Source organism: Ovis canadensis, chromosome 5 (genome assembly GCF_042477335.2).
Source record: "Ovis canadensis isolate MfBH-ARS-UI-01 breed Bighorn chromosome 5, ARS-UI_OviCan_v2, whole genome shotgun sequence".
In the NCBI taxonomy this organism is placed as follows: Eukaryota; Metazoa; Chordata; class Mammalia; order Artiodactyla; family Bovidae; genus Ovis; species Ovis canadensis.
This window is the reverse complement of record NC_091249.1, coordinates 22,587,085-22,608,828: the sequence shown is the minus strand read 5'-3', so window position 1 is coordinate 22,608,828 and position 21,744 is coordinate 22,587,085. Positions and strand designations below refer to the sequence as shown.

At 45.7% G+C, this 21,744-nt stretch overlaps 1 protein-coding gene across 1 annotated transcript; it reads right to left on the bottom strand.

The window, feature by feature from the left end:
- Positions 1–2,660: 2,660 nt before the first annotated feature.
- On the bottom strand, positions 2,661–16,397 carry LOC138440636 (olfactory receptor 10T2-like). The gene is made up of 4 exons (XM_069590299.1): positions 16,361–16,397; positions 14,761–14,829; positions 14,395–14,402; positions 2,661–3,614 (listed from the first exon to the last, which is right to left on the bottom strand). The coding sequence occupies exons 1-4, from the start codon at positions 16,395–16,397 to the stop codon at positions 2,661–2,663; spliced, it is 1,068 nt and encodes a 355-aa protein (XP_069446400.1).
- Between the last annotated feature and the right edge of the window lie 5,347 nt (positions 16,398–21,744).

The window sequence follows — 21,744 nt, the reverse complement described above, 5'->3', positions numbered from 1 at the left end:
CCTGCTTCAATTAAAAAAAAGATCGTGCATGCTGCAACTAAAGATCTCACATGTGGGGACTTCCCTGGTGGTCCAGGGGCTAAGACTCAGAGCTCCCAATGCAGAGGAGGGTTCAATCCCTGGTCAGGAAACTAGATCCCACATGCTGTGACTAAGACCTGGCACAGTCAAATAAGTAAACATTTTTTTTTAATCTCACATGCCAGGACTAAGACCTAATGCAGGCAAATGAACAATTTTTAAATAAATAAACAAAGGTAGTTAAGATAGTCAGTTTTATGTTGTAAGTATTTTTGCTACAGTCTAAGAAATGAAAAGGAGAAACAAAAGAGCTGTGTCAGGGGAAATCTTTGTCATTACTTGCACGTGGAGCTGCCTGGAGATAAAAAGAACAGACACCTACTACATTTTTGAGAGAAATTATGAACTTGGCCTTCAAAGGATCATGACTCTCTGGTACACTCCCTGGGGAGTTTCCTGGCAGTCCTAGGACTTGGGGTTTTCACTGTGGGCCCCAGGAACTAAGAGCCTGCAAGCCTCGAGGTGAGGCCAAAAAAAAGAAAACAATGCCCCAGGGTTATGCCATGAGGCCCTTAAAACCATCCCAGTAGGAAATGGAATGAGAAAGCTTCAGAAGTAGCGATGGGGAAAAGAGGGCTGCAAGGAACCTCCCTAAGAACTGAGCCAAGGGCCAGGGACAAAGACGTTACTCACAGCAGTGCAGGAGTCTTCACAAGTCCTGCTTAACTAAATATTTGAATTGCTAAATTCAGTGACTTCTGTGTGTTTCCACTGAGGTTTTGGGCTCACTGTGTCTTTTTTTTTTTTTTTTTTTTTTTTTTTTTTTTTTTTTACATTTTAAAATCTTTAATTATTACATGCATTCCCAAACATGAACCCCCCTCCCACCTCCCTCCCCATAACATCTTTCTGGGTCATCCCCATGCACCAGCCCCAAGCATGCTGCATCCTGCGTCAGACATAGACTGGCGATTCAATTCACATGATAGTATACATGTTAGAATGTCATTCTCCCAAATCATCCCACCCTCTCCCTCTCCCTCTGAGTCCAAAAGTCCGTTATACACATCTGTGTCTCTTTCCCTGTCTTGCATACAGGGTCGTCATTGCCATCTTCCTAAATTCCATATATATGTGTTAGTATACTGTATTGGTGTTTTTCTTTCTGGCTTACTTCACTCTGTATAATCGGCTCCAGTTTCATCCATCTCATCAGAACTGATTCAAATGAATTCTTTTTAACCGCTGAGTAATACTCCATTGTGTATATGTACCACAGCTTTCTTATCCATTCATCTGCTGATGGACATCTAGGTTGTTTCCATGTCCTGGCTATTATAAACAGTGCTGCGATGAACATTGGGGTACATGTGTCTCTTTCAATTCTGGTTTCCTCGGTGTGTATGCCCAGAAGTGGGATTGCTGGGTCATAAGGTAGTTCTATTTGCAATTTTTTAAGGAATCTCCACACTGTTCTCCATAGTGGCTGTTCACTGTGTCTTTAACATTTATTTTTCATGGAGATTGGAAGTTTTTGTCTTTTTTTTTTTCAAGTCTGTGAGTCACCAGCCACAAGAAACCTGTCCGGGAGTTCAAAGGACAGTTCTGACCGGATGCTGTGAACAGATAACTCATCAAGCTATGACCTCAGAGAGGATGCTCTGCGTCTGAGGAGGAGCGTGTGCTTGCTGTATGACACTGAGTAGAGCCGCACTAGTCCTTCCGGTTCTGCCTGGCTACGAAAATGCCTTCAGATCTTTCAGCACCAAGATTTTTACAACTCAAAGAAACCCTCCTCTTGCTAATACTGCCTGCCTCTCAAATCACAACTTTTTAAATTGTAATTGAAGATGAAGGGAGAAGGCAGCTTTTATGGAGTTTCTGCTGGGTTCCAGGTACTGTTTGTGAATTGCCTCACCTAGACTATTTCATTTAAGGTTATGGGAGTAACCTGTTTTCCAGTTTGGGGAGTTGAGTGGCAGAGAAACTGAGTATCTGGCAGGGCACATGTTCATGAAAAAGCTAGAGGGAAAACGTAGAGAGAATGTTTTGAGGGTTGTTTGTTTGTTTGTTTTTTCTTTTTTTTCTTTTTTTTTTTTTTTTTTTTGGTGGTACCAGGTCTTTAGTTGCAGCATGCAGGATTTTTTTTTTTTTTGCTTATTGTTGTTGCTGTTGTTCAGTCACTCTTAGCGATGCCATGGGCTGCAGCACACCAAGCTTCCCTGTCTTCCACCATCTCCCGGAGCTTGCTGAAACTCATGTCCCTTGAGTTGGTGATGCCATCCAACCACCTCACCCTCTGTTGTCCCCTTCTCCTCCTGCCTTCAATCTTTCCTAGTATCAGGGTCTTTTCCAATGAGTCATCTGTTTGCATCAAGTGGTCAAAGTACTGACGCTGAAGCTTCAGTATCAGTCCTTCCGATGAATATCCAGGGTTGATTTCCTTTAGGATTGACTGGTTTGATCTTCCTGCTCTCCAAGGGACTCTCAAGAGTCTTCTCCAGCACCACAGCTCCAAATGAACTGTTAGTTGCTGACATGTGGGATCTAGTTCTCTGACCAGGGGTGGCACCCGGGCCCTCTGAATTGGGAGTGCTGCGGCTTAGCCACTGGCTCACCAGAAGAGTCCCAGGGAGTGTTCATTTTAAGATTACGTGGCTTCGGGCCAGGATCCTCCTCAGAGCCACCCTCACCTCCTTATTGCGCAAAGTGTACACCACCGGGTTCAGCAGCGGTGTCACCACCGTGTAGAACACAGCCACCAGGCGGTCCTGGTCGGGGTTCCCTCCGGACTCGGGCCTCAGGTAGATGATGGAGGCGCAGCCAAAATGCACGATGACCACGGTGAGGTGGGCAGCGCAGGTAGAGAAGGCTTTGCTCCGGCCAGCGGCCGAGGGGATCCTCAGGAGGGCGGCCACGATGAAGGCGTAGGAGAGGAGGATAAGGAGGAAAGAGATTAGTACCACGAGGACACTCAGGAAGAAGATGGCCAGCGCTTTGCTGGCGCTTTCCACGCAACTGAGCTTCAGGACTGGGGCGATGTCGCAGAAGAAGTGCTCCACCCGGTTGCTGCGGCAGAAGCGCGAGGAGAAGATCAGACTCGTCTCGATGGAGGCCACCGAGAAGCCGGAGCAGAAAACCAGGGCTCCCAGACAGAGGCAAACCGTGGGTCTCATGATCAGCGAATAGCGCAGAGGGTGGCAGATGGCCACGTAGCGGTCGTAACCCATCAGAGTGAGGAGGAAGCAGTGACTGCATCCCAGACCCAGGAAGAAGAACATCTGAGCCCGACAGCCAGAAACGGAGATGGCCTGGTTCTCCATCCACAGACGAGCCAGCATGTTGGGGATGGTGACCAGAGTGTAGCAGGTCTCAGAGAGGGACAGCGCCGCCAGGAAGCGGTACATGGGCGTGTGCAGGGTCCGGTCCGCATGGATGACGGTGATGATGGTCACGTTGCCGCTGAGGGTAACCAGGTACGTGAGGAAGAACAGTGCAAAAAGGGTGGTCCTCAGGTCTGGGAGGTTGGAGAAACCCACCAGCAAAAACTCTGTCACCAGCCAGGTGGCATTTTCCTGCTGCTTCTCAGGAACCTGAGAGGAGAAGGCAGAGGAAACAGAATAGGGCAACTCAGTAATGCTCTGCTAAACATCATGTGCCAGTGAGAAAGGATAATCATCCCTGTTTTACGAAAAAAAAAAGGAAAAAGGGACAGAAAGGAGGCCATTGTGGGACTTCCCCCGTAGTCCAGTAGTTAAGAATCCGCTTTGTCATGTAGGGGATGCAGTTGTCATCGCTGGTTGGGAAAATAAGATCCCACATGCTGGGCAGCAGCTGAGCCCATGAGGTGGTACAAGGCAACTTCTGAGCCCCAGAACTCTGGAGTCCCAGTGACGCAACTACAGAGCCGGCAGACAGCACCTACAGAGCCCCCACACAGCAACGAAGATCCCGCATGCTGCAACTAAGATCCAGTGCAGTCAAATCAATAAATAGCAAAAATAAATACACAAGAAATGAGGTCATGGTTTTCCTAATATCACACAGCTAGCAGGTCTACAATAGACAAGAAAATCATAGGTATGGAAATAACTTGGGTGCCCATTAAAAGAGGAATGAAAAAGGAAGATTGGTACATATACACATCGGAATATGATTCAGAGATGAGAAAGAAGGAAACATTGCCATTTGATAATATGAATGGACTTTGAGGACATAATGCCAAGTGAAATATCAGATAGAGAAAGAAAAACACTGTATGACCTCACTTATTTGTAGAACATAAAAGTCAATCATATATATATATATATATATGTGGGAGTTAGGGATAAATAGTAAAATGGTTATTACCAGGGGCTGGGAGGTGGGTGGGGAATTGGAGAGATGATGTTTAAGTATACAAACTTGCAACTATCAGGAAATAAGCCCTAGAGATCTAATGCATGGCATAGTGAATATAGACCATTTTATATTATAAACATCAAAGTTGCTAAGAGACTAGGTCTTAATTGTTGTTTAGTTGCGAAGTTGTGTCTGACTCTTTTGTGACCCTTTGGACTGTAGCCCTCCAGGTTCCTCTGTCCATGGGATTTCCCAGGCAAGCATACTGCAGTGGGTTGTCATTTCCTTCTCCAGGGAAACTTCCCAACCCGTGGGTTGAACCCAGGTCTCCTGCATTGGCAGGGAAACTCAGATCTTAAGTATTCCCACCATAAAAAGGAAATGATAATTATGTGACATGATAAGAGAGGCTGCTATGGCTACAATGGTGCGTCCGTGCCATGTCACTTCAGTAATGCCCGACACTTTGCAACCCTGTGGACTGCAGCCCTGCAGGCTACTCAGTCCCTGGGATTCCTCAGGCAAGAATACTGGAGAGGTTTACCATCTCCAAGGGATCTTCCCAACCTCAAAGTCAAACCCACAGCTCTTACATCTCCTGCGCTGGCAGGCAGGTTCTTTACCACTAGCGCCACCTAGGAAGCCTGGCTACAATGGTAATTATATTTACAATATATCAATATAGGATATACCTTAAAGTTACACAGTCAAACATATTTCGATTGAAAAAAGAGAAAAGAGAGACATCCCTGCCTGTCCAGTGATGAAGACATCATGCTTACACTGAAGCACAGATTTGATCCCTCATCAAAGAATTAGATCCCGCATGCCACACATGGCGAAAAACTATTTTAAATAAAATTTTAAAATGTTCTTGATTAAAAAACATTTTTTAAGAAAATCACAAGAACTTTATAAGGAGTAAATTACAATACTTGGGGCAGGGAGAGGGGGTAAGAACTTCAGGGTGTTAGTCTGAATTCCCCTAGAAACAGATCCCGAGGCAAGGATTCAAAAGCAAGTAATTTATCTGGAACGTCATGTCCAAAGACAGGAGTGGTGGAATGGTGAAGGGAGACAGATCATAAAAGGTGTTATCAAGATGTTGACTGAAATAAAAACACATAACATGAGAGCTGTCAGTTTCCGTTTAAGTTGGGGACTTACTGAGCACTGAAGCTTGAGAGAGGGCTGTCCTGGTGGTTCAGACAGTAAAGATCCTCCTGCAATGTGGGAGACCCACGTTCGATCCCTGAGTGGGTAAGATCCCCTGCAAAAGGGAATGGCTACCCACTCCAGTGTTATTGCCTGGAGAATTCCATGAACAGAAGAGCCTGGCAGGCTATAGTCCATGGAATGGTAAAGAGTCAGATATGTGACTGAGTGACTAACACTTCAAAGTTTGGGAGACAGCCCCTCAGAGAGCTCTAAGCAACTGCTTGGAAGTGGGGTGGTGGGGCAGCAGGACGGGGTGCAGGGGAGTCAGATTTTGGAGAAAGGGGAAGTGCAATCAAGCCTGCACCTCAGTAGAAGTTTGCTGCTAGTCACAAGGAGCAGATATCTTTTTGATTTTAGTGCTTTTCTAACTTTGGAAGATGCAAGAAAATGTTGTTCAGTCACTAAGTTGTATATGACTCTGCGACCCCATGGACTGCAGCATACCAGGCTCCCCTGTCCCTCACTATCTCCCAGAGTTTGTTCAAGTTCATGTCCATTGAGTCAGTGATGCAAGAAATTGGGCTCATAAAAATCTCTCCTGAAAATCTAATTATCTGAAGGGCTGTTCTGCCAGTTTTCCCAGAACACGAAGAATTTCATTCCTGATCCCCACCCTGAACTCCTTTCAGGGTGTGTTGAAAGGACTGACTGCAGTGGTCTGTGACTCAATCCTTGTAGAGCCGGGTGACCAGTGACTTTCTTCAGGAGCATTACTACAGTTCAATCCCACCTGGAGGTCCTTGAGGGGTAGTGAGGGGGGCTGTTTATCTACCAATCCCCAATCATCTTGCTCAAGAATTTCTACCAGGAGGCATTAATCTCCCAGGACTTCCACACCTGCCACATGTACAGGGAATTCAGTCTGACAGGTAAGACAGGAAATTGCGGCCAAGGGGATGTGGGCTAGGAATTTACAGAAGCCTCTACTATCCGTGTGAAAAGGATGCCCAAGAAAGGCAAAGCCTGTAACATTGATATCTGAAATGAACAAAGTAATACTTTTAGAAAATTTGATACCCAAGGCTATATGTCTTCCACAGTCCCTAGGCACTTTTGCCTTCCTCCATAAAAATTGCTCTTGGGGGTTTTTTGTTTGTTTGGGGGGTGGGGTTGGCCAAGCCTCAAGGCTTGTGGGATCCTAGTTCCTCAACCAGGGATTGAACCTGGGGCCCTCAGCAGTAAAAGCAGCAAGTTCTAACCATTGGACTACCAGGGAATTCCTGAAAATTATTTTTAAAAAGGGAAGGAATTCCCTGGCTGCCCAATGATTAGGACTCCTTGATTCCATTGCAGGAGACCCAGGTTCAATCCCTAGTTGAAGAACTAAGATTCTGCAAGCCATGAGACATAGCCAAAGAAAAAAATTGTTTTTTCTTTTTAAGTAAATGTTATTTCTAATTTTTATTTAAATAAAATTTCATTTATCAAATGAAATAAAACCAACCTTTTAATTTATTTAAATTTTATAAAAATTCAAAATTTTTACATTTTTAGGACTGTATTGATGTAAAGATGAATATAATTCTCACCCTAAGAGCTTATTTATTTCTTCTGATCTTAGAAATTTACACAATTTCATGGGCCACCTAACAGTGTTTTGGATCCAGGCCTTGTGCTGATAAATACTTCTGTGTTAATTAAATGGAAAATAATTCTGAAATTATTGACTTTTTTCTTTTTTTTTTTTTTTTGCTGTGCTTCACAGCATTCAGGATCTTAGTTCCTGGACCAGGAATCAAACCCATGTCCCCTGTAATGGAAGCACAGAGTCCTAACCACTAAATCACCAGGGAATTCCTATAAAATTTTTAACCATTTTAATTCAAATAATGAAGCATTAGTAAAACTCCTGGGATTTCCCTAGTGGTCCAGTGGTTAAGAATTTGCCTGCCAACGCAGGGAGCACAGGTTCGATCCCTAGTCTGGAAGGATTCCACATGCCATGAGGCAACAAAGCCTGTGCCCTGCTGCTGCTGCTGCTGCTGCTGCTAAGTTGCTTCAGTCGTGTCCGACTCTGTGCGATCCCATAGATGGCAGCCCACCAGGCTCCCCCGTCCCTGGGATTCTCCAGGCAAGAACACTGGAGTGGGCTGCCATTTCCTTCTCCAATGCATGAAAGTGAAAAGTGAAAGTGAAGCCACTCAGTCCTGTCCGACTCTTCACGACCCCAAGGACTGCAGCCTACCAGGCTCCTCCGTCCACGGGATTTTCCAGGCAAGAGTACTGGAGTGGGGTGCCACTGCCTTCTCCCTAGTCTGGAAGGATTCCACATGCCATGGGGCAACTAAACCTGTGCACCAGAACACTGAAGCCTGCACGCCCTAGAGCCTATGCTCTGAAACAAGAGAAGCCACCCCCAAGGGAAGCCCACGCACTGCTGGAGAGTAGCCCCTGCTCGCTACAACTGGGGAAAGCTCAAGTGCAGCAAATGAAAACTCAGCACTGCCATAAATAAATAGAAAAAAAAATTAAATACTGGATTGGTGATAGTTTTATTATTTTATAATCAATTAACTTGCAAGCCCAGAAAATGCATATAATCTATATTGGAATGTTTCTGAGTATTTTACAGTCATTTGGAAAATGGTCCTAATGTAATCTTTCCCTGCTTATCAAGAGTTAATCCGTTTGGAGGGAAGCAGATTTCAAAACACCAACTCAAGAGACTGCCGTGACTGGGGGTACTGGAGAGACGAGGGCTGATTTATGCGCCATCTAGTGGCATTTGGGGTAATCTGCAAGCCAGCGACCTTCGAAGTGAAGTGAAGTGAAAGTTGCTCCGTCGTGTCCGACTCTGCGACACGGACTTTCACCCGCCAGGCTCCTCTGTCCATGGAATTCTCCAGGCAAGAATACTGGAGTGGGTTGCCATTTCAGTGACTCTTAGAAGAGAAAAAATAGCTGCGCCACTGAAATTACTCATCTGCAACAATTGGTCAAGAGAAATTGAGAATGATTCTTTAAACGTTTTAGAAGTTTGTTGGAATTTTAATTTGTGAAAAATGCATTTTAAATTTTAGTTCTAAAGATATATAAGTAGAGAAAAGCAACAAAAATGTTCTTGATCGCGTCCAAAGACATTCTGTTCATAAAGAAAAGACCAGTCAGGACCATCGAAGAACTTAACAGGTGCAAAAGACAGTGAGAAATGGTTGCCCATTTTTCATGAAGAAAGGAAAACCAGGAAGCAGGCAGTCATGTTGATCAAGCACAGGGGTGCAAACGTTTTTTGTAAAGGACCAGAGAGTGAATATTTTAGGCCATTTGGGTTGTACAATCTATGTCATGACTGCTCAACTCTGCCCATCTAATGTAAAGGCAGCCATGGACAATGTATACACGAGTGTCCCTGAATGTTTCAATAAAACTTTATTTACAAAAACAGGCAGGGGGCCAGATTTGGCCCTCTGACTGTAGTTTGCTGGGTGTCCCAGGTGGCTCAGTGGTAAAGAATCCAACTGCAGGAGACACAGCAGATAGGGGTTCGATCCCTGGGTCAGGAAGATCCCCTGGAGTAGGAAATGGCAACCCGCTCCAGTATTCTTCCCTGGAAAATTCCATGGACAGAGGAGCCTGGTGGGCTACAGTCCACAGGGTTGCAGAGTCAGACATGACTGAGCACTCAAGGACACATTGCACACTATAGTTTGCCAACTCCTGATCCAGCACAAATAAAACTAAAAGAATATTCTACTTAGGAAAATTCCAATGAGGTCCTCTGAGGAATTCATACTATGAAAAAAAAAAGCAAAGCCTGACTTGAAATCTTCAAAAACTAAAGCAAAATGAAATTCCAACTTAAGAATCTCAGACTCCACTTAAGAAATCTAGATCTAGGGGACTTCCCTGGCAGTCTAGCCTCTGCCAATTCAGGGGCTCCAGTTCAATCCCTTGATCTGGGGAATAAAATCCCACATGCTGTGCTGTGCAGGGATGGGGGATCAGGGGGAATCTAGATCTAAGGAAAGGTACACTGGACAGAGATACCCAGAGCACATGTCTGAAAAAGGCTCCTTTATTGCAAATTAAACTAAACCAGAAAGAACATTAGGGCCCTTATATAGTGAGACTTATAGAAATTCAATTACCTGGAAGACTTCACAGATGAAAAAAGTGATTGGATTATGACCACTAAAAAAGTGTAACTTCTGAATATCACAAAACATTGTTAAATTGAAACAAATATATAGGCAAATAACAAACTAGAAAAGGTTGTGACTCTAAAAAATCTTCAGTTCCTCTTTTGCACAGCAAAGGAAATCATAACCAAAAAGTCAACCTATAGAATGGGAGAAAATATTTGCAAATGATGAAACTGACAAGAGCTTTATTTCCAAAAGATACAAACAGCTCATACAGCTCAATATCAAGAAAAACAAACAATCCACTCCAAAAATGGGCAGAAGACCTACATAGCATTTTTTTTTAATTATCAAATTTGCAAAGATTGAAGAAGAAAATGAGAGGTTGGTGCTGATGAGTGTGAGTAAAACTAGGCCCTCTACCTCTTTGCATTGTTGGTTGCAGGAGAATACAATTTGTTTATATATCTGATATCTTATTTTGGTTCTATAATTCTCCTTCTAAATATTTTCTCGAAAATAAATTACCTGGGGAATTTCCCTGGTGGTCCAGGGGTTAAGAATCGCCTGCCAGTACAGTGGACTTGGGTTCCATCCTTGGTCCGGGAAGAGCCCACGTGTAACAGAGCAGCTAAGCCCACTTACCACAACTACTGGAGCCCAGGCGTCCTAGAGGCTGCACTCTGCACCTAGAGAGTAGCCCCCACTTGCCACAACTAGAGAAAAGCCTGTGCACAGCAATGAAGACCCAGCAGAGCCCAAAAACAAATAAACAAACATATAATTTAAATAAAAGAAAACATTATCTGGGACTTCCCTGGTGGTCCAGTGGGTAAAACTCCTTGCTTCCAGTGCAGGGAGCCCAGGTTCTATTCCTGGTCAGACAACTAGATCCCGCATGCCTCAACTAAGGATTCCACATTTCACAACAGAGATCAAAGATCCCACGTGCTGCAACTAAGACCCAGCACAGCCAAACAAATGAATATTTTTTTAAAAAAAGAAATTCTCCGACTTCCAGGTACAAGGATGCTCATAGCAGCATTATTTAAAGTTTTTTTTTTTGTTGTTAAGAGAAAGAACAACCTAAGTGTTCAATAAAATGCCCTTACAAATCATTAAGGGGGAAAAAAAGCTAAAACTTTTAATAGACGAGAAGATGGACTATCATTAAAGTCACATCTTTGAGAATAACTGATGACTAGAGAAGAATCTTCATGTATGTGTTTGCTGAGAAATGGGAAACAAAATAGTTGGATCCCAATTGACTTACTACAAATGCATGTGTTTTCCATTCTTTTTTGTATGTCCCAATTTTTCTGCATCAAGTGGGGATTTTTGTAAATAGAAGAAATAAAATTTTTTAGGGGATTCTCTTCCCCTGGGTAAGTATTTTTATTGTTCTTAAAGAAGTTTAATCAATCTGGTTCAGAAAAAAAGGAGCTAAGGGTAGAGATAAGGAGGTCCCCTTTGAAACACAAAGCTCAGATAGTAAGGAATCTGCCTGCAATGCAGGAAGCCCGGGTTCTATCCCTAGGTCGGGAAGATCCCCTGGAGAAGGGAATGGCAACCCACTCCAGTACTCTTGCCTGAAGAATTCCATGGACAGAGGAGCCTGGAGGGTTACAGTCTATGGGGTCACAAAGAGTTGGACACGATTAAGCAACTAACACAGCGGTAGAGATAAAGAGGTTCCCTTTGGAACGCAAAATATGCTAACACCATTTGTGACGAATGTTTTCAATATACGATCTGAGGAGAAAATGTCTAGTAAAAACTGCAGATAAGTAGGTGACTTGGCTCCCTAGCAAACCCTGTATACTCAGTCCCTCAGTCATGTTCCACATTTTGTGACCCTGTGGACTGTAGCCCACCAAGCTCCTCTGTCCATGGAATGTTCCAGGCAAGAATACTGGAGTGGTTGCCATTTCCTCCTCCAGGGGATCTTCCCAACCCAGGGATCGAACCCTTGTCTGTTGCATCAAACCTGAGTCTCTTGTGTCCCCTGCATTGGCAGGCGGATTCTCTATCCTGGGCAAGCCATGAGGCGGACCTTTTTGGAAGATCATAGGAAGTATGTGTGGGCATCTAAAGGCATTAGAGAAATGTTCCAGAGTGAGGTGATGCTTTTTAGAGGGAGAAGTTAAGACCAGGTTGATGGACTCCCAGCTGTAATTGTCCTATAGGAAGAGGTCCTTCGTGGTATTAACACAAGCTTTCTCCAGGAATGTCAGCTTTTCCTGGGCCTTCTAAAGAGGGCGATTGGGAAGGAAACATCCCTCAATACACACCCAGTGTAGAAGTCTCTAGCTAAATTAGCCAGCCTCTACTTGCATGCCTCCAGTGATGGGGAGGTCACTACCTGACCAAAATTCCCATTACATAAAACAGAAATCTTGTGCTCAAGACAGTGATGTGCTGACACAACAAGATTGAGCTCTGGAATCAGACAAGACTGTATTTGAATGCTGGCACCTTCACTAACTGGGAGCAATGTGAGCCTGGGTAGCCGGCTTTCTCCCTCTGAGCATCATCTGTCAAAGTGAAAATTGATCTTCTGAGATCACAGATAATATTAAGATTCTCTGAATAATGTTAAGAATCCCTTGGTCTCAGGCTCCTGGCAAGGATAGCTGGGATTACTCTTCTTGGTTTTGCACTGCTGGGGAAGCAGAGCATAGAGGGGATCACTGTTCCCATTCTCACGGTGATGGTAAAGATTTGAAGCCAGGAGTCTGTCTCTGGAGGCTGTGCTTTAAGGGCTGCTGTGAGTTTTGCAGGCTAACCTTCCGTGCTATATGCATTCATGGAGCATCAGTTCTCCGCCAGGCATTGCTCTCACCATGGAGGACATAGCAGGGAACTAGACAGAGATCCCAGCTTGGGAGGAGCAAAAGGCTCTAGGGAAGTGAATCAGGAAATAAGCAACAAACTTGATAACTAAATAAGTGAGATTCTATATTGAAAGTCAGTGCTACAGAAAAAGAGAAAGCAGAGAACTTAGGGGGTAATTGGGAGGTCTGGGCGGGCTGCAATTTTACATAAGATAGTTAGAAAAGGACTTGTTGATAGAACTACCATGAAAGTGAAGATGAAAGTGTTATTCGCTCGGTCGTGGCCAACTCTTTGTGACCCCATGGACTGTGGCTACCAGGCTTCTCTGTCCACAGATTTCTCCAGGCAAGAATACGGGAGTGGATATCTATTCTCTTCTCCAGGGGATCTTTCCAACCCAGGGATCTAACCTGGGTCTCCTACATTGCAGGCAGATTCTTTACTGTCTAAGCTGCCTTAGAAGCCTGTGCGCTGTGCTGTGCTTAGTCGCTCACAGTCGCTCAGTCATATCCGACTCTTTCCGACCCCACGGACTGTAGCTCACCAGGTTCCTCTGTCCATGGGGATTCTCCACAAAAGAATACTGGAGTGGGTTGCCATGTGCCTCTCCAGATCTTCCTAACCCGGGGATCCAACCCAGGTCTCCTGCATTGCAGGCAGATTCTTTACTGAGCCACCAGGGAGGCCCTTATGACCCAGCAAACCCCACTTCTGGGCATATACCCAGAGAAAACCATAATCCCAAAAGACACATGCACCTCAGTCTTTGCTGCTGCCTGGAGGCAGCCCGGACGTCCATCCACAGAGGAATGGATAGGGAAGATGTACATACATACAATGGAATGTCACTTGGTCGTGAAAAAGGAAAGGAATTGTGCCGTCTGCAGACACGTGGGTGGACCTACAGACTGTCATACAGAGTGAAATGTCAGAAAGAAAGACACTGTATATTAACACATATGTGGAATCTAGAAAAACGGTATAGATGAACCTATCTGCAAAGCAGAAATGGAGACACAGATGAGGAGAACAAGTATATGGACACTGGGTGGGGAAGGAGAGATGGGTTGAATTGGGAGATTGGCACCGACATATAAGCACTGCTGCTGCTGCTGCTGCTGCTGCTAAGTCGCTTCAGTCGTGTCCGACTCTGTGCCACCCCATAGACGGCAGCCCACCAGGCTCCCCATCCCTGGGATTCTCCGGGCAAGAACACTGGAGTGGGTTGCCATTTCCTTCTCCAATGCATGAAAGTGAAAAGTGAAAGTGAAGCCGCTCAGTCGTGTCCGACTCTTCGTGACCCCAGGGACTGCAGCCTACCAGGCTCCTCCGTCCATGGGATTTTCCAGGCAAGAGTACTGGAGTGGGGTGCCATTGCCTTCTCCAGACATATAGACACTACTATGTATGAAATGGGCTTCCCAGTTGGCACTAGCGGTAAAGAACCCACCTGCCAGTGCAGGAGACATTAAGAGATGTAGGATTGATCCCTGGGTGGGGAAGATCCCCTGGAAGAGGGCATGGCAACCCACTCCAGTATTCTTGCCTGGAGAATCCCATGGACAGAGGAGCCTGGCGGGCTGCAGTCCATGGGGTCACAAAGAGTCGGACACGACTGAAGTGAGCTGGCACACATGTATAAAATAGGCAACAAATGAGAGCCTACTCTACAGCACAGAGAACTCTACTCAGTGCTCTGTGGTGACCTAAATGGGAAGGAAATCTAAAAAAAGGGGAGATATATGTATACCTATGGCTGGTTCACATTGCTGTACACAAGGAACTAACTCAACATTGTAAAGAAACTATTAAAAAGAAGATGAAAGAAAAGAATTTGTTGCCATTCAATGCTCAGCTGCTCTGGAATGTATTTCCCCTCTTTGTTTTCAGATCTCACCTTGAGGGCTGGGGATGGGCCAGAGAGGCTTGTCCCACCTTGGCAAGGACCCCAGTCTGCTCTTGCTTCCCTCTGAACTGGGCAGATGCCACCTCCATAGTGAGGATGGAGAGGTGCCTGACAGCTGTCCGCGTGACCCCACCCTGCTCAGCCTGTGTCCACCCTAGCATTCCCTGAGATAATCAGAGTCCCCTCTGCTCCTGGCTGGACTGGTCCCTCCCTGCCCTCCTGATACAGCTTTGCCAGCTCCTCCACCCTCCTCTTTCTCCCACACTCTCGTCTAACCTGCCAGGAAATTCTGCAGGCTGCACCTGCACATCTGTCCAGGACTGGCCACCTCTCACCACCTCCATCGCCCACACTCACCATCAGTCACCGGGTCCAGCTCAGCCACCTTGTCCTGGGTCTCCTGGCTGTCCCCTTGTCCCCCACATTCTGGTCTCCCACAGCGGCCAGAGGGCACCTGGGAACCCCTCAGTCAGGTCATCTCCCTCCCCTGCTCAAAATTCCCCATGGCTCCCACAGTACTTGGTATAAAAGTCAGGGTCCTCACTGTGACTCACAAGGCATGCTCAATTACCTCCTTGCCCTCACCTCCTTCCTCCCTCTCGGTCACTCCCTCTAACTCCGTTTCTCCTTGCAATTACTGTTCTAAGCACAGTGCAGCCCCAGGGCCTTTGTCTGGGATGTTGCCTCTACCCCATGCATTTTCTTGACTGATTTCCTAGTTTCTTTCAAGGGTGGATTTGGGATCTTCGGCAAGCTGAAACAAGCCACCCTGGTCTACTCTTACTTCTTCCTGGAAGACCTGGGATTTCCCTGGTGGCATACTGGATAAGAATCTGCCTGCCAGTGTAGGGAACACGGGTTCAATCCCTGTTCCTGGAAGATCCCATATGCTGTGGATCAACTAAGCCCAGGAGCCACAACTACTGAGTGTTGCGACTACCGAAGCCCGTGCAGTTAGAGCCTGTGCTCCACAGCAGTGAGAAGCCCAAACACCACAACAAAGAGTAGCCCCCCACTTGCCCCAATAAGAGAGAGCGCCTGTGTAACGCATCAAAGACCTAGCAGAGCCAGAAAAAAAACAAACAAACAAAAAAAGAAAAGACAGAAGCCCTGAACATAGCTGCAATTTAACCCTGCAGCAGCTGAGAAGCTGTGACTTTGAATTTGCCTCAACATGTCCAAAGTCTGTTTTCCAATTGTGACAGGTGAGAGTGCCTGGCCAAAAAGACATCAGGTTACAGGGCTAGACGTTGTCTTATTTGCATAACTGGAACCCGTGACAGTTGCACCCATGGACAGATCTCCAGGCAATTGCTTGTTTCATGGGAGAGTTGGGACCCAGAAAGTTCTGAGCTTAGGACTCCCCAGGAGGCTCAGATGGTAAAGAACCCACCTGCCAATGCAGGAGACGAGGGTTCGATCCATGGGTCGGGAAGATCCCGTGGAGAAGGAAATGGCAACCCACTCCAGTATTCTTGCCTGGAGGATCCCATGGACAGAGGAGCCTGGAAGGCTACAGTCAATGGGGTCAAGAAGAGCCAGACACGACTTAGTGACCAAACAACAACAACAGCAAAGTCCTGAGCTCAGGGGCATGCCCATGCCAGCCCCGTAGCGGGGGTGAGAGCCGAGGAACACATAGGACTGGGACCTGGACTCTCTCCTTTTCTACCAGGAAGCCTCCTCGATACTGGAACTGCTACCCCGTCACCATTGAGCCCTCACCACTAACTGACCCGTCATGTGTATGTGTGCATTTGTGCCCACAAAGCTTCTGGATTCGTGTGTGTGCGTGTGCATGCCTGCCACCTGCAGGGCACATGTATGTGCATTTTGCACCCCTAATGCATGCGTGAGCCCCACCCTCCTTCTGCTGTCTGCTCACGTGCCCGTGCGTGCCTGTCAGGGCTGTGGTATAGCTTCTCCAGCCAGGCGGGGGCCCTGAATCCACACTCACCATGGCCGAGGGAGGCTCCCACGGTGCCTGCCAACATCACTGCTTACTGCCTGAGAGAGGAGGGGCTGAGGGCCAGGGTCCTGTTATACAGGGGGTCCCTGGAGCTGCTGTCCCAGGGGGTCCCCAGACACTAACAAGCCCCCCAGGGCTCAGGCTGGAAACACCCCACAGGGTTTTTCCCTCCGGGAAACTGGAGACCCCAGGGTCTGCTTCCCCAGCCCACAGGATCTGATGGCAAAAACAAGTGGGAAAGGACTAATGACAATCTCTTTGTTTGGATGGTGGTCCCAAATGCACACCTCACTCCATCCATTCTCCCCAGTGACCCTCAGGGCCCAGCAGGCGCTAGACAAGGCTGCTGCCCCGAGGAAGGTGGGCCCTCTACACCCCACTCTCGAAGGGGCAAGAAAGAAGTGCGTCATTTTGATGTTATCCAGTTGCTCAGTTGTGTCTGACTCTTTGCGACCCCACGGACTACAACACACCAGGGTTCTCTGTCCGTCACCAACTCCCAGAGTTTGCTCAAACTCATGTCCATTGAGTCAGTGATGCCATCCAATCATCTCATCCTCAGCGTCCCCTTCTCCTCCTGTCTTCAATCGTTCCCAGCATCAGGATCCTTTCCAATGAGTCAGTTCTTCGCGTCAGGTGGCCAAAATACTGGAGCTTCAGCTTCAGCATCAGTCCTTCTAATGAATATTCAGGGTTGATTTCCTTTAAGATTGACTGGTTTGATCTCTTTGATCAAATAGAAGACTCTCAAGAGTCTTCTCCAGTACCACAGTTTGAAGATATCAATTCTTAGTCTCTCTGCATATTTTATTGTCCAGCTCTCACATCTGTACATGACTACTGGAAAAACTATAGCTGTGATGATACAGACTGTTGTCACCAAAGTAAAGGAGAAAAGCGGAGAGATAGCTCCTGAAGGAATGAAGAGGCTGAGCCAAAGTGGAAACAACGCCCAGTTATGAATGTGTCTGGTGGTGAAAATAAGTTCAAAGCTGTAATGAACAGCATTGCATAGGAACCTGGAATAGTAGGTCCATGAATCAAGGTAAATTGGAAGTGATCAAACGAGACGGCAAGAGTGAACATCGACATTTTAGGAATCAGTGATGTTGCTGTACAAATGTTTTGTTGTTTTAGTCACTAAGTTGTGCCCAACACTTTTGAGAGCCCATGGACTGTAGCCATCCAGGATCCCTCTGTCCATGGGATTTCCCAGGCAAGAATACTGAAGTGGGTTTTGATTTCCTTCTCCAGGGAATCTTCCCGACCCAGTAATCAAACCCGCATCTGCTACATTGGCAGGCGGATTCTGTACTGCTGTGAAGTAGTGAAGTCGCTCAGTTGTGTCCGACTCTTTGCGACCCCATGGACTGTAGTCTACCAGGCTCCTCCGTTCATGGGATTTTCCAGGCAAGACTACTGGAGTGGGTTGCCATTTCCTTCTCCAAGAGATCTTCCCAACCCAGGGATTGAACCCGGGGTCTCCCAAATTGTAGGCAGACGCTTTACCTCTGAGCCACCAGGGAAGTCCCTATACTGCTGAGCCACCTGGAAAACCTTTGGCCAATATTTCTCACATTATTTTCCCCTCCATCAATTCCTGGTAACCACCACTCTACTCTGTTTATGAGTTCAGCTTTCTTAGATTCCCCACATAAGTGAGATCATGCAGCATTCGTCTTTTGGTGTCTGATTTCTTTCACTTAGCATAAATGAGCTCAAGGTCCATTTCTGTTGTTACAAATGGCAATGTTTCCTTCTTTCTCATAACTGAATAATATTTCAATATGCAAATATACCATATTATATACAATATAGATACATACATATAACATTATATGTATTTCTTCTTTGTCTATTTTCATCCAGTGCCAGACACTTAGGCTGTTTCCATGACTTGGCTATTATGAACGCTGCTGCAATGAACATGGGAGCCCAAGCTGAGCAATTTAACCTCACGAGCTACATTTCTCAACTGTACATGAGTACAGTCTCATGATTTTTCATACCCACCCGCTATACACCTACAACCCGTCATAGTTGAAGTTCCCCCAGAAGCCAACGCTGAGACAAGGATTTGAGTGCACCTAAGCTTATTTTGGAGGTCCTCTCAGAAAACACAAGCAGGAGCATGGAGAAAGGAAAGAAAAGGAAGCTCATAAGGCATGTGTTATCAATTAAGTGGTATCTGTGTCAACTTGGGTCCATTCCCACTGGAAACCACTGAGGGCAGTAGAGAGTGCTCACCTCAGAGAGGAGAGGGCTCTGAGGTACGCACACACCCTCTTCAGTCAGTCATTGCTCAGGGCTGAGCCTGGGGGCATTAATTCCCCAGTGCTGCACATGTGAATAAAGTAAGCATCTGTGGCCAGAGGAAGCCCGCAGGCAAGTAGCATTGGCTGTTGGAATTGAGACTGAAGTGGTCACATCAAGGAGATGCAGACAGAAGGCCGCCAGCATCAGCTACACCAGCTTTTTCCCCTTCATCTCTGACCACTCCTCAATTTCTTTCTTCTCCTCTCCAATTTTAATACTAGAACTGGAGTCCAGGGCCCTAGTCTTGACTCTCCTCTTGTTCACTAGGTGATTAGTGCAGTCCAGTTCAGTCACTCAGTAGTGTCCGACTCTTTGCGACCCCATGAATTGCAGCACGCCAGGCCTCCCTGTCCATCACCATCTCCCGGAGTTCACTCAGACTCACGTCCATTGAGTCCGTGATGCCATCCAGCCATCTCATCCTCTGTTGTCCCCTTCTCCTCCTGCCCCCAATCCCTCCCAGCATCAGAGTCTTTTCCAATGAGTCAACTCTTCCCATGAGGTGGCCAATACTAGAGCTTCAGCTTTAGCATCATTCCTTCCAAAGAAATCCCAGGGTTGATCTCCTTCAGAATGGACTGGTTGGATCTCCTTACAGTCCAAGGGACCCTCAAGAGTCTTCTCCAACACCACAGTTCAAACGCATCAATTCTTCAGTGCTCAGCCTTCTTCACAGTCCAACTCTCACATCCATACACGACCACAGGAAAAACCATAGCCTTGACTAGACGGACCTTAGTCGGCAAAGTAATGTCTCTGCTTTTGAATATACTATCTAGGTTGGTCATAACTTTTCTTCCAAGGAGTAAGCGTCTTTTAATTTCATGGCTGCAGTCACTATCTGCAGTGATTTTGGAGTCCCAGAAAATAAAGTCTGACACTGTTTCTACTGTTTCCCCATCTATTTCCCATGAAGTGATGGGACCAGATGCCAGGACCTTCGTTTTCTGAATGTTGAGCTTTAAGCTAACTTTTTCACTCTCCTCTTTCACTTTCATCAAGAGGCTTTTTAGCTCCTCTTCACTTTCTGCCATAAGAGTGGTGTCATCTGCATATCTGAGGTTATTGCTATTTCTCCCGGCAATCTCGATTCCAGCTTGTACTTCTTCCAGCCCAGCGTTTCTCATGATGTATTCTGCATATAAGTTAAATAAGCAGGCTGACAATATACAGCCTTGACGTACTCCTTTTCCTATTTGGAACCAGTATGTTGTTCCATGTCCAGTTCTAACTGTTGCTTCCTGACCTGCATACAGATTTCTCAAGAGGCAGGCCAGGTGGTCTGGTATTCCCATCTCTTTCAGAATATTCCACAGTTTATTGTGATCCACACAGTCAAAGGCTTTGGCATAGTCAATAAAGCAGAAATAGATGTTTTTCTGGAACTCTCTTGCTTTTTCCATGATCCAGCAGATGTTGGCAATTTGATCTCTGGTTCCTCTGACTTTTCTAAAACCAGCTTGAACATCAGGAAGTTCACAGTTCACGTATTGCTGAAGCCTGGCTTGGAGAATTTTGAGCATTACTTTACTAGCGTGTGAGGTGAGTGCAATTGTGGGGTAGTTTGAGCATTCTTTTGCATTGCCTTTCTTTGGGATTGGAATGAAAACTGACCTTTTCCAGTCCTGTGGCCACTGCTGAGTTTTCCACATTTGCTGGCATATTGAGTGCAGCACTTTCACAGCATCATCTTTCAGGATTTGAAATAGCTCAACTGGAATTCCATCACCTCCACTGGCTTTGTTTGTAGTGATGCTTTCTAAGGCCCACTTGACTTTACATTCCAAGATGTCTGGCTCTAGATTAGTGATCACATCATCATGATTATCCGGGTTGTGAAGATCTTTTTTGTACAGTTCTTCTGTGTATTCTTGCCATCTCTTCTTCATATCTTCTGCTTCTGTTAGGTCCAGACCATTTCTGTCCTTTATCGAGCCCATCTTTGCATGAAATGTTCCCTTGGTATCTCTAATTTTCTTGAAAAGATCTCTAGTCTTTCCCATTCTGCTGTTTTCCTCTATTTCTTTGCATTGATCGCTGAAGAAGGCTTTCTTATCTCTTCTTGCTATTCTTTGGAACTCTGCATTCAGATGCTTATATCTTTCCTTTTCTCCTTTACCTTTTGCCTCTCTTCTTTTCACAGCTATTTGTAAGGCCTCCCCAGACAGCCATTTTGCTTTTTTGCATTTCTTTTCCATAGGGATGGTCTTGATCCCTGTCTCCTGCACAATGTCACGAACCTCATTCCATAGATCATCAGGCACTCTATCTATCAGATCTAGGCCCTTAAATCTGTTTCTCCCTTCCACTGTATAATCATAAGGGATTTGATTTAAGTCATACCTGAATGGTCTAGTGGTTTTCCCTACTTTCTTCAATTTGAGTCTGAATTTGGTAATAAGGAGTTCATGATCTGAGCCACAGTCAGCTCCTGGTCTTGTTTTTGTTGACTGTATAGAGCTTCTCCATCTTTGGCTGCAAAGAATATAATCAATCTGATTTCAGTGTTGACCATCTGGTGATGTCCATGTGTAGAGTCTTCTCTTGTGTTGTTGGAAGAGGGTGTTTGCTATGACCAGTGCATTTTCTTGGCAAAACTCTATTAGTCTTTGCCCTGCTTCATTCCACATCCCAAGGCCAAATTTTCCTGTTACTCCAGGTGTTTCTTGACTTCCTACTTTTGCATTCCAGTCCCCTATAATGAAAAGGACATCTTTTTTGGGTGTTAGTTCTAAAAGGTCTTGTAGGTCTTCATAAAACCATTCAACTGCAGCTTCTTCAGCGTTACTGGTTGGGGCATAGACTTGGATAACTGTGATATTGAATGGTTTGCCTTGGAGACGAACAGACATCATTCTGTCATTTTTGAGATTGCATCCAAGTACTGCATTTTAGATTCTTTTGTTGACCATGATGGCTACTCCATTTCTTCTGTGGGATTCCTGCCCGCAGTAGTAAATATAATGGTCATCTGAGTTAAATTCACCCATTCCAGTCCATTTTAGTTCACTGATTCCTAGAATGTCGACATTCACCCTTGCCATCTCTTGTTTGAC

What these genes read in the sequence shown, in the direction of transcription:
- LOC138440636 (XM_069590299.1), bottom strand. Translation starts at nt 16,397, where the DNA reads ATGTTGGCAGGCACCGTGGGAGCCTCCCTCGGCCATG. An exon ending in GGGAGCCTCCCTCGGCCATG is followed by an intron (nt 14,830 to 16,360) that starts GTGAGTGTGGAT and finishes GTGGGAGACCAG; the next exon opens with AATGTGGGGGACAAGGGGAC.